This window comes from Colletotrichum phormii (assembly GCF_030913505.1).
Source record: "Colletotrichum phormii strain CBS 102054 chromosome Unknown BDP81scaffold_16, whole genome shotgun sequence".
Classification (NCBI taxonomy): Eukaryota; Fungi; Ascomycota; class Sordariomycetes; order Glomerellales; family Glomerellaceae; genus Colletotrichum; species Colletotrichum phormii.
Window position 1 is genome coordinate 1 of NW_026851458.1, and position 12,346 is coordinate 12,346.

At 51.5% G+C, this 12,346-nt stretch overlaps 5 protein-coding genes across 5 annotated transcripts; 2 read left to right on the forward strand and 3 right to left on the reverse strand.

Moving 5' to 3' along the window:
• On the reverse strand, positions 1-1,507 carry BDP81DRAFT_493978 (amino acid permease/ SLC12A domain-containing protein; the record flags this gene model as incomplete). Its single annotated transcript, XM_060595373.1, has 2 exons — positions 400-1,507; positions 1-352 (listed from the first exon to the last, which is right to left on the reverse strand). Coding segments are annotated over exons 1-2 (1,192 nt in total), but the record flags the coding sequence as incomplete, so codon positions are not given.
• A 1,189-nt stretch (positions 1,508-2,696) lies between these two features.
• Positions 2,697-3,799, reverse strand: BDP81DRAFT_451752 (Aldehyde/histidinol dehydrogenase; the record flags this gene model as incomplete). The annotated part of the gene is made up of 3 exons (XM_060592670.1): positions 2,697-2,719; positions 2,784-2,976; positions 3,095-3,799. The coding sequence occupies 3 exons, from the start codon at positions 3,797-3,799 to the stop codon at positions 2,697-2,699; spliced, it is 921 nt and encodes a 306-aa protein (XP_060442377.1).
• Positions 3,800-5,519: 1,720 nt separating this feature from the next.
• Positions 5,520-7,074, forward strand: BDP81DRAFT_396513 (FMN-dependent dehydrogenase; the record flags this gene model as incomplete). Its single annotated transcript, XM_060588197.1, has 8 exons — positions 5,520-5,647; positions 5,710-5,812; positions 5,868-6,102; positions 6,168-6,350; positions 6,408-6,482; positions 6,548-6,801; positions 6,863-6,939; positions 6,999-7,074. 8 exons carry the CDS (start codon positions 5,520-5,522, stop codon positions 7,072-7,074), a joined length of 1,131 nt encoding a protein of 376 aa, XP_060442378.1.
• A 1,221-nt stretch (positions 7,075-8,295) lies between these two features.
• Positions 8,296-9,207, forward strand: BDP81DRAFT_325355 (uncharacterized protein; the record flags this gene model as incomplete). The annotated part of the gene is made up of 1 exon (XM_060584968.1): positions 8,296-9,207. One exon carries the CDS (start codon positions 8,296-8,298, stop codon positions 9,205-9,207), a length of 912 nt encoding a protein of 303 aa, XP_060442379.1.
• A 614-nt stretch (positions 9,208-9,821) lies between these two features.
• Positions 9,822-12,229, reverse strand: BDP81DRAFT_325405 (fungal-specific transcription factor domain-containing protein; the record flags this gene model as incomplete). Its single annotated transcript, XM_060584975.1, has 3 exons — positions 9,822-10,790; positions 10,844-11,315; positions 11,481-12,229. 3 exons carry the CDS (start codon positions 12,227-12,229, stop codon positions 9,822-9,824), a joined length of 2,190 nt encoding a protein of 729 aa, XP_060442380.1.
• Positions 12,230-12,346: the final 117 nt, after the last annotated feature.

Here is a 12,346-nt window from a genome sequence, read left to right on the forward strand (position 1 = left end):
CGTTAATGAGGAGCAGTAAACTGAAGCCGAACAAGCTGAACATGCTTGAGTAGGGTTGAAAGCGTGAGCGGAAGGGTATGTCTGTGATGCCCTGCGCATCCGATGCCTTGCGGTACCTGAAGTAGATGATACAGCAGCAAATCCAACTTTGATAAGCGCCCGTGTTGATCAAGTTGGTGAACCAATTGAACACAGTTGCACCAGTCGAAGCAACATTGAGATACGCCAACAATGAGAAAGAGGCACTAGCTGCTGTGGCGTAGTATGGGACACCCGACTTCGTACAGCGGGTGAAGATCTTTGGCGCGTTGCCAGCAAGGGCCATCGAATAAAGAGCGCGGCTAGCAAGATACTACAATGCGTGTTAGAGGAGTCTCGAAAAGGGGGTGGACAGCATACCAGATAGGAGTTGCCTGCAGACCAAGCACTCAGGACGATAACGACGTTAACCACGCTATCGAGGCCCTTGATACCAGCCTCTCTAATGCCAATTGCCCAAGGGGAAGCGCCTGCGCCTTTGCCGCCACTGAGGAGGTTGGGATTGTTGCTGCTGACAATAATCCCCACAGCCAGGGCACCAAGGATGTAGAATGTGATAAGGCGATAGAAGTATCGACGGATTGCGGTTGGAATATTGCGGCGAGGGCTTTCCATCTCTCCACCTGTGACGACAAGTAGTTCCGGCGCAAACGCGAACGCAAACACGGAAAAGGTGGTGGTCGAGACGAAAGCCACCAAACGCCCAGAGTCTCCTGTCACAATGTATTCTTTTACAGGCCCTGGATTGGACCAGTTCGAAAACCAAAGAAAATGATGCGAGGGACCGCCACCAAAGAAGAGTACAACCGAGAGGATGAGTAGACCGATAATACCGAAGACTTTCATGCTGGCAAACCAGAACTCGGCCTCTCCATAGACTTTAACGGGGAAGCAGTTAAGAGCAATCATGACGGCGCCGATGAGCGTCAACCAGAACGCAATATGCAGAGGCGGTGACCAGTAGTTGATGACGATGTAGGTTGCAGTGATCTCGGCCGGAACCGTGATGGAGAAGATGTACCAGTATACCCAACCCAGTGTAAACCCGAGACTGCGCGAGAAGAATCGTTGACCGTAGTAGGCGACTGAAGAGCCAGGAACCGGGAGATAAGCGCTCATTTCGCCGCTGGCCGTTGCCACGCCGTAGAGAAGAAGAGTGATGCTGATGTAGGAGATGAGGAGGAACAGGGGCCCGCCCATGTTCAGGCCCTGCCCGACACCGACGAAGAGGCCGGTTCCGATTGTCCCCCCAAGGCGATCATTTGCGCGTGTCGAGATTTGAGGCCACGTTGGGTCGAGCCGTGTTGTTGCCCCTCGGGACCCAGCACGCCTCCGCGTACGGACTCCATCGGACGGAGCTCGACATCGGTGTCAGCGACGGTTGGGGACTTCATCTTCTCGTTATCGTAGGACGGAGAATTAGACGTTGTAGCCTTGTAGATGTCAGTTACGACAGCGTTCAAGTGATTGATATGGAGTTACAGGACTGAAGCCATGTAAAACCTCCCTGTAAAAACGAAGTAGGTACTGGTTTGCGGTGATACAGTTTCTGTGTCGTGATTGTTGTGAAGTCTTGATTCAGGACCGAGTTCATCAAGTCAGCAGCGCCAAGGGGATTGCTATTTAAATACTTCAGCCAGGCTGAAGGGGAAGATGCGGATGCTAGAAGTGACTCAAGAGCCGTGTAGACTTTTGCAACGCTGCTGACGAGTTCATCATGGGGTACGCAGCATTGAAGCTGTCATTGGCTTGTGCATCCCACTACGACTCAGCCCAGTACCAAGGGCGCGGGTTTGAATATTGGTTAGGAACGTTTCCCGGAGGCTATCAGCTTCATCGTAGCATAACTCAAGATACGCTGGGTTTATTTTGCACTAAGCTTGATAAGGGAGGCTAAGGGGTTTCGTTGATGGCGTTGTCGTTATTACTTTCCTAAACTTTCGAGGCTACCTAATCAGCCAAGCCTCTGGCAAGGTGAATTTCCCCGCGCAACTATCGGCTTCCCCGGACATATCCCTGAACCCGCCTGATAGGTACGATACGAAGCGTGTTCTCGAGACTTGCTGCCACCTCTAGTCGTAATTACCAAGACTCTGGTAAACACAAAGGTCACAGAAGATTGACATATAGGCAGTGGAGGTGAAGTGGAAAGCATTCCCGCGTGGCGTTGAGACCGCGTGAACCATAGTGCTGAAGAATGCAGGCTTTATCCTTGATGGCGATCATGTCAGCCTGGGATCTGGACCCTTTGGAATGTCATTCTAATCTTCAAGCAAGAGGGCCAATTGTAAAAATGATAACAGTGCATAAGTACTATACCTACGTGGATTGGACCTCAAGTACATCGAACCCAGAGCAGTCAGCCTGACTGATGTTCGATTTGAACCAGAAAGCTTAGCTGAGGGTGACCAATGTTTTATTTTGCCTCAGAGACTAGGAAAGCACTTGGTGATGGTATGTACAGGTGCCAACAATACTAAACCACGTAAAATCATAACTTTGCTGTATCCGGTTAGCAAGCCTGCGACGGTTTGGACTTTTGCGGCAAGTCTCAAGCGCTGAATTCGAGGCAGATGCTACGTATCATGCCCACCGGAGCAAACGCACCAGAAAACCGAGATAACGAGTCTTCGATTGGGATGTAGGAACGTGTGTGATTATTGAATCTGCATGTATGAATCTAGCGAGTCTATCATATTTTGCCCACGTATAGTTTTGGGTTGGCATCACCACGCTTGCCTTACTAGCCTCCTCATCTTCTAGCTTCCAGAGGCTTGTGACTGTTTTTGTCTGCAAGTAGAAGTTCAAACCAGCCTTGCCGTAGAATGTGTTGACGCCACCGCCGGCGATGCTTGCCCTGTTTCCTGTGAAGCTGAGCATGGGCAGAGGCACTGGGATCGGAACGTTTATGCCAAGCTGTCCAGCCTCAACATTCTTCTGGAACCAAGAGGCAGCTGCTCCTGAGTTGGTAAAAAGAGCGACACCATTGCCGTAAGGATGGATTGTCGTTGACAAGTTGAGTAACTTCAGCCAAGGCCTCGGCCTCGAGACACACCAACACAGGCCCAAAGATCTCCTCCTTGTAGCACTTCATGTGAGGCTTGACGCCAGTAATGATCGTCGGACCCAAGAAGTTGCCATTATGATACTTGTCAGGGCGATAGCCGCGGCCATCCAGCACAATCTTAGCGCCTTCTTGTTCCGCACTCTCGATGAGAGCTTCTATCCGGGCAAGACTCTGAGGACTAATTACGAGGCCCAAGTCAGCGCCATCTTCGAAACCTCCATCAACCTTGAGCTGTTTTGCGTTTTCAACAAGGTCGTCAACCCAGGAATGCGTTTCACGACCAGTAAGAACCAGGGCAGAAAGTGCCATGCACCGCTGACCCGCTGCACCAAATGCAGCGCCGGAAATCGCATTGATGGTCCGTTGTTTGTTACTATCGGGTAGAACAACAGCATGATTTTTCGCGCCAAGATTGGCTTGCACTCTCTTCCCGTTGGCTGATCCACGAGTGTAGATGTATTCGCCAGCCTTGTTGCCACCGACAAAGCTGACAGCCTTGATTGCTGGCTCGTCGAGAATGAAGTTGACTGCGCGGTGCGTGCCGTGAATGATGTTGATAACACCGTCTGGGAAGCCAGCTTCCTTGGCTAGTTCTGCGAGAATCATAGCGGCGCCGGGATCTCTTTCGGATGGTTTGAGAACCAGAGTGTTGCCAGTAATCGTGGCAATTGGAATCGACCATAGCGGAATCATGGCAGGGAAGTCTGTCAAAAAATGAATATGTCAGTGATAGAACTGCAGACTAGACTCATCCATGAAACATGTTGTAGCTCAAGACATAGGGCTTAGATCTTACTGAAAGGGCAAATAGCAGCAACAACACCAAGAGGCTCGCGATAACTTCGTGTCTCCATATCCTTGGCTACCTCAAGGACATCGCCAGTAATCTGTGTAGTAATGCCACACGCCGTCTCAGCGACTTGTAAGCCGCGCAGAACGTCGCCTCGCGCATCAGCGAAAGTTTTGCCTTGTTCAAGCGTGATTGAAGCGGCAAGCCGATCTCAATATCTCCGAATCAAGTTTACGAAGTTGAACATGATTTGCTGGCGTTTCAGAATGCTCGTCGCCTTCCAACCTGGAAACGCGCGCTGGGCACTCTCGACCGCGGCCTTAAGTTCCTCATCCGTGCTCTCTGGTACGCGTGTCACGACGTTGTTTGTGGCTGGGTCGTGGACGTCAATCCAGTTACTGGCTGATGACGATTTGAAGGTGTTATCGATGAAGTTTTGCGTTCGTGAAGTGTTGGCGATCTTGATGTGGGAGGTAGGCCAGGACGAAAGTGTAGATGATGTTGTAGAAAGAGCTCTACGAGATGAGGCAACTGGAGAAGATAGCGCGATGAAGCTGCTTGGCTTAGTTGAGGCCACGCGGACGGCCGATGAAGCCCTGATACAACGCATTTCTTCCTAGAGAGATGAAAGACAAGCTTGGTGACAATATTGCACAAGTCAATGTCTGAACGTACGAATTCAACGAAATTTGGAGAGAAGAAGAGCTACTTCTAGATGAATCTCAAGCGGCGCATTAGAGAGACATCGTAGAAGTTGGACAAGGCAAGTGGGCTGTTTTGCATGCATGATTGACGGATTATCATCCCTACACACTTGCTCAAAATGATTCCTCTTAGCATCGGATGTGCTTCCGTGACGTTGATCGTAAGGTCTCGCCGAAAGTAGCCTCCGCGTTCTTGTTCGCGATGACTGCCAAATTTCTGGAGAGCTATACGTGCTGAATGTGCACATCGTGAATCGATCATCTTGGCACCCTGTCCCATATCAAGAGCTCATGCACACTAATCCCTGCAGCCGGAGAAATACCCCCCTTTCGATAGCCCAATTTGCAGACGCATCACGCGGGACAAGACACGTAAACTTGGAGGCAACACGAATCAAACCTCAAATGATTGATCGGTGCACCACTGCACGTATCGGGAAAGCCAGATTGGTTCTAAGTGTTGGTGTGAAGCAAAATGGTAACCTTCCCCGAGCTACCCCAAACTCACCCCAACCACACCGATAAGCGTGTTCCAGATTGGGGATTCTGAGCTTCTTGCCTAAAGCGGGCGGGAGCTTCACGTACGAATGCTTCAGATGCCATGTTCCATGGCGAGATCCAAAAAGTTGGGCTGAAGTCTGGTCTCCTGTTCGCTACCTCCTGTTCGCTAGCTGCGACCCCGATTTCGGGTTGCGGAGCTACTTGCCGAGGCAGGAAAGTCAGCAATCCAGGCTGACACTGACAGGACCAATTCCGATGGGCTTGTACACATAAGCCCACGAGCTCTCACTCGTAGCAGTCTTTCTTCACACTGAGCTATCCCCTTCGTCTTCTCCCAAACCGATTCCATGTCGAGTTGGTGCAATCGATCCTCAAAGCACACCCGACCAAGATAATCTCAGTTTCACTAGTCTTCAAAATGGCGAACCGCGGCGCAACATGGGACCCCGATGTCCACACCATCCGTGATCTGATGGTGTTGGGCAGCAAGAAGCTCCCCAAGATGTACAGGGACTACTACAACGAGGGCGCAATGGACCTCGTAACGTCAGTCGCCCGAAGTCATCTTGAGAGTATTCGAGAAATTGCTGACTCTTAATGTCATACAGACTGAAAGATAACGAAGAGGCATACAACCGATACAAGATCATGCCGCGTATTCTTGTCAATGTCGACAACATCGACATGTCTACCTCGATATTCGGAGCCAGGGTATGTAGATCGCATGATCGGGTACCTTAGAATGCTGCTTACGCTCTTTTGACAGGTTTCTTTTCCCCTGGGCTTCAGTCCCGCTGCGATGCACAAGATGGCACACCCAGAAGGCGAACTCGGAACGTCGCGTGCGGCAGCAAAGATGAACGTCTGCATGGCACTTTCTTCCTACGCCACCGAGTCGATGGAGAATGTCGCAGCTGAAGGCACCGGAAACCCATACGTGATGCAGTTGTGTGTGCTCAGGGACCGAGAAACCACTCTGCAAATCCTGAGGAGAGCTGAAGGTAGGCACATCATATGATCATACCTCTTTCAAGCATGGAGTCGAGGTGTTAACAAATCTTAACAGCATCTGGATACAAAGCCATCTTCCTCTCTGTCGATACCCCGCTGCTAGGCCGTCGACTGAACGAATACCGAAACAACTTTTGTCTACCCGAAGGCATCGAATGGCCCAACCTGTTGTCCGATGGAAAGAGCGAATTGAGCGGTGACGATAAGGACGGCCAGTCAGCAAACCGACATGACTTTGGTAAACCATTTTGCAGGCACACTCTCTTCGAATACATGACTGACAGCGACAATTCAGACCCTTCGCTTGACTGGGACTCGGCGATTCCCTGGCTCAAGAAGCACACCAAACTCCAACTATGGCTTAAGGGTGGTAAGTTGCCTATACTACTCGCACCTTCTGATGAATTGAAGCTTGCTGACGGATTTCCCTAATAGTCTACACCCCCGACGACGTCGCCCTTGCAATCCGACACGGCCTCGACGGTGTCATCATCTCGAATCACGGTGGCAGGCAGTTGGATGGTGTCCCCGCTACCCTAGATGCTCTGCGAATCTGCGCACCGGTGGCAGCTGGCAAGATTCCAATTGCGGTCGATGGTGGTATTCGTCGGGGCACCGACATCTTCAAGGCGCTCGCCCTCGGCGCGTCACATTGCTTTGTCGGAAGAATCCCCATTTGGGGGTTGGCCGTAAGCTTGGACATCCTTGCTCACGAGTGTCAAGGAACGTAGTGGCTGACAAGCATAATAGTACAACGGGCAAGAAGGTGTTGAGCTGGCGCTTAAAATCCTCCAGTATGAGCTCAAGGTTGCTATGGCTCTCGCAGGGTAAGTCGTTAGCCGCTGATCGAAGACCGCTGATCACAGCTAACTCATAATGTCAATAGAACTCGAACCATTTCTGAAATCTCGAGGGGTCACGTAGCATATCTGAACGGTAGCGGGGTGTTGGCGAAGCTCTAGATGGCACATGTTTGTTTTCGTAGCATTTGCATAGCGAATTAGCATTTCCCAAGATTGATTAACTTAACTAATCCTTGTAAAATATTAAGTATGCACGAGTATTTGGTGTCTCCAAATCAAGCCATATTAAGAATCGCCAAGGGGTTATTGAAGACACACAAATTGCGGCTTCAGTATGAGAACCAACGTCGAATATTTGAATTCTGGCCTACTGAGAAGTAGCATGCCTGAAACGACATCGTGCTCTAATCCGCAAACCACACATTTAGGCGGCTGCTCAACACAGTGAATTATCGCAACATTGATGATGTGACCGTGGACAGTGTGGTGACATGTGCAAAAGCCAACTGATTACCGCGCATATCTTCTGTCCTGTATGAACGTTTTTTGGCTTGAGCTTATCATTGATCAGGGGTCTATAACTGCCATACATAAATTCAAAGACCCTGATTCTCACAAGACCCTGAATAGAGAACCTAGTGGCCACTACCTACTCCGTGAGATGCAAGGGAACGCTCAAACCACTGATTGCTGGCCCAGGATTTGGATCCCGATAAGCAGCCCTGCCCATTGCGTCCGTAGCTTGGTCCTTCCGGTAATGGTATGAAGGACATGAACAATGCAAGCCAAGCCGGCCTTCGAAAGGAAGGCCTCCGCGACAGGATCCACTTTGCCGCCCGGACCTACCCCGCGCTATCTCAACCAAGATAGCGATTCTGGACAATTTCACCGCGGGGCATTATGGGTCCCCGGGACCGGAGCTGACCCCGTGGTGCCGTCCTCCTTCTCTCGATTCGAATTACCCCGCCATCCTGACACCCCTTTTCCAGAGCTATCATGAGGGGAAACAGTGACAAAAGAGGCAGGCCTGCTCGAAGTGGTCGTACATGTAGGTGTCGGAAGGGCTTCCGGCCGTTTCGTATTGTTACTAGAAGGTTTGCGCGTGTAGCTTCCTGCAATGTATGAAGTAAGAGAAGCCGGCGTGTGGTAGTCGCAATTTAACAGGTTTACATTAGAGAAATCGAGAAAGCTGTGAGGTATATGACGTTGGTATCCGAAGCTCAAGATCTCGGAATATTACCATCATAGTATCATCCAAGCTGCTTATACCTAACATCTTGCCTGGTCTTTCTTTAGCAAAGTTCAATTTGCAGTTCGCTGCACAACAACATTGATTACTTCCAATCCCCAAATATTCCAAGAAACTAAGAAACCTTCAAAATGGCAGCCAGCGACCTCAAAGGCGTCCTCGTCGCCCTAATCACCCCCTTCACCCCCGACCAAAAAGAAATCGACACCGCCGCCCTCGATGCACACATCCAGCGCATGATCGCCGCAGGCGTCCATGGGCTCGTTCCCGGCGGCAGCACCGGCGAATTCACAGCCCTCACCACCGAAGAGCGCAAAATCCTCGTCAAGCAGTCCGTCGACTCTGCAGCGGGCCGTGTCCCCGTCGTCGCTGGCATCGGCGACCTGTCCACCGCAAAGACCGTCGAGCACGCCATCTACGCTGCCTCCGTCGGCGCCAGCGCTCTGATGGTTGTCCCTCCGTTTTACGATGCGCCCAACTTGGAGCAGTTGAAGGAGCTGCTCAAGGAGATTCACGAGGAGTCAAAGTTGCCGATTATGTACTACAACATCCCGTCCGCCAGCGGCGTTTCGCTCTCTCCCGAGGAGATTGCTTCGCTATCCGAAGTTGGCGTCACGCATCTCAAGGATACATCCGGCAACGCGCCCGCTCTCACGGACATGCTCTTCACCGAAGCCACTTCGTCCAAGGTCACCGCCTTCAACGGTTGGGATACCCTCACATTTTACGGCCTCGCTGCAGGCGCAAAGGGCTCCGTGTGGGGCGCGACAAACATCATCCCCGAGCTATCTTCCCAGCTGTGGGAGGCGCTGGCGGAGAAGAAGGACTTGACCAAGGGCAGGGAACTGTGGGCCAAGATTTTCCCGATTTGCAAGTTTCTCGAGGCACCTGGCGACAACTACGGCGCGGCTGTGAAGACGGGAATGGAGTTGCGCGGGTGGAAGACGGGAGGTATGCGCAAGCCATTTAAGCTGCTTGAGGGCGAGAGGCGTAAGGAGCTTGCGCAGTTATTGAAGGATGCGGGCGTTGAGGTTGTCGCGTAGAGTGCTTTACTAGAAGATTGTTGGTATTCCTTTCACAGGGAATTTGGTTCGAACCGTAGGGTCCTGGGGGTGACGAAGTATCAATATCTCTGTATTGATTGATTCTGCGTAGGGAGTAAAAGGGAGATTCCAACCAGAGGTTGGGTGGGTAGTCGAGGTCTAAGTGTACCTCCTCGAGGTGACCCATGCTCTGCCCCTACTCGCGGTCGAATTGGACTTCCAATCCGACAAAGATAAATTGAACTAAACTTTTGACCTAATACTCTACATTGCATGCTGAAGACACCTGCCTACGATGTGCCTAATGTCACGACAGACCTCGATATGATTCAGATATGGTCGTCACAGAAATCGGCGCGCCGAATCTCCTGCACAGATCTTCTCCCAGTTAAATACATTGACGCAGCTTTACGGTGCAGCGGTTTGGTCAAGCCTCCTGGAACAAAGGATCGCACTGCAGGGAATGGGGATTGATGGTTGATAGTTGATGGTCGAAGTCGTATGACTCTCCTGAGAAAGGTTTGGTGCTCGAATTTACGAATATGTGAGATCTTCAACCGCTGTCGTTGTACATCGTTCATCATCTAAACCATGAAGTCTACTGATATACCTCATCACCTCGGAATAGTCTTCATTATATCCGGCCAGCTCAACGTCCAATCACCTGTCTCCGTTCTCTTGTCCCACACACTCTGAGCCAAAACACTAGGTTTATCGGTGCCAAATATCACGCCACTATTATCAATCGTCTGAAGCACTTTGAGGCCCCTCTCTTGTAAGTCAGGCGTCGTAGCCTCGCACGCGGCAATAAATGCTGCCCAACCGATGCTCGTCGCAAAGTCGTGATCGTCCGCTGTCTCTTCTAGACACGGCTGAATAAAGTCCAGTGTCTTGCGTACGGAGTCCTGAATTACCATTGCACTCATGTTGTAGACGCGACGGTAGAAGTAGATGATGAGCGCTTGATGCATTGCAAGTGTCAGGGATCTGATGAGGGGGTGGTCCACGAGCTTCGTCTCCTGGGTAACGAGTTCTCGTGGTCGGCTTGGTCCGCTCTGCATGTCTGATGAGCCGAGCGACCAGGACCAGATATTCTGCTCTAGCTGTTTGATGTGCCGTGACAAGGCCATGGAAATGCGGTGATCGTACATGGCCATGGCCTCCAACTTCGTCTTTTCATTGGCGAAGCTAATGGTTTGCGATAGCAGCGTCATCAGCGACTCTGGTACACCATAGATCTCTGGATACATCGTCACGGGCCAATGTCCAGAAACATCGAGATGGATATCCGCATAGCCGACCTCTGCGGGCTTCTCCCGCGACAGGTCGAGGTCGGCGCCTAGAGAGTCTTCTGCAATACGGAACTTGCGTAGCGAGACCGCCATCTCGGTTGCTGCCTGCGCTTGGGATTTCGCAGAGTCTATGGCAATGTCTGTGCTCTCTGCGATGACACGGAGGTGTGTATAGACGTGATGTAGGACACGGATGTTGAAGGATTTGGGCATCGCGAGGCCGCGGAGGCGGATGAGGCGTTCGGCGTCAAGGAGGAAGATCTTTACTGCACGAGAACCGTTGTATAGGACCTGAAGAACGTTAGTAGAGTTCAGAAGGTAGCGTTAGATCAAGGCGGAGTTACCGATACCATGGCTGTAGCAAGAATGGCCATAAGTATCTCGTTGTACTTGGCCTGACTTGCCTGATCAGACTCGCCCTGTAAAGCCATCTTAAGATGTGACTGGGCACTCTTTTGATAGTTCTGTCCAATATCTTGCCACTGTGTTGTTGGCTTTTGGCTTCCTTTGTTCGACGATTGGTGCATATGAAAAGCACTTTTTGCTAATAGTGTACACAAGATACTGTGTCGGGTATGCGAAGTGGTGTTCCAAAGAGACAGTTCGGCAAAGGTTTCCAGAGCGCAAGGGAGAAGCCAAAGCTGCCATGGTGATATCCTCATACCCTTGACCGACGATGATGATTCCATGGTTTTATAGTATCGTAAGAGGGAAGCGGCATGTGACGGCAAATATGGTTCGATACCCGGCATATTGTTAGTGAAAGGGCTCGGAGCTTTGCGCGAGATCGACAGGTCCTGCTCATCTGGAAGAGGACTGGTCGGTTTCAGTGTACGGTTCTGTTCTCTATCATGGTTCCGGTCTGGGGTATTTGTATCATCAGCAAGTCCAAGCTCAGTATGAGCCATTGCTGGTGTACGCGGCGATAAGGGAGAGAAGAGAAGATCCAGAGCGGAGTTGTCCATTGCCATCATATGAGACAAACTTCCCGTCCCTTCTCCGTGCATCCACGGCTGGCTCATGTTGTCGATCATGCCATCGGTGCTAAAATTGTCAAACGGCCCAGGCAAGAAGTATGGCTCCATGGCCAGCGAGTTGTCGTCAACAGACCAAGGCTCAATTACAACCTCCTCGATGTCTTCATCGAGCTCGCCAACAATTATCTCTGGCAAGGCATCAGAGGGCGAGGTATTAGGTGAGCTCTCAGAAACAGAATGCTGCAACGGCGAAGACCCAGTATCCGTAGAGCCGTCAAAGGCCCTGAACACGCCAAACGGGCCAGCTACATGCGCGTCGTCGGCGTGGACGCTCTTCTCGTCGAGATCAAGAACGATGTCCCCGGCAGACTGGTGCCCCATGCTGGTCACAATCTCGACACTCATCGTCTTCCTCTCCTTTTCGGTAAAAAGCGGGTACCGGTAGGATGTGCCGCGATGGGCATGCTTCTGCTCGGCGGAGCACAGGGGGTCCGGAACCCACAGGAGCTGGCCATCGTAACCCTCGCAGACAAGATTGAGGCGGCGGCAGGACGAGCATACTGGACGGGTCTCGTCACACTTGAGATGGCGACTCCTGCAGGTGCGGCAGCCTGTAAAGGTCCTCGAGCGAGGGACCTTCTTCGTTGGGCCGGCGCTGCTGGTCGTCGCCCTCGTCTTCGCTGTTGGCTTTCCTTTTGGGCGAGGCGGCTTTACCCCGGATTTGGACCCTCTGGTGACCGGACGGGCAGGCATTCTCGAGAATGACGCAGGGTATCTAAGTGCAAGGGCAATGAGAAAGCTGTTTGGGTGGATTTGGCACGTAGGAGATGATTGCAGTAGGGGATGAGAAACACATCAGGCTTGTGTTCC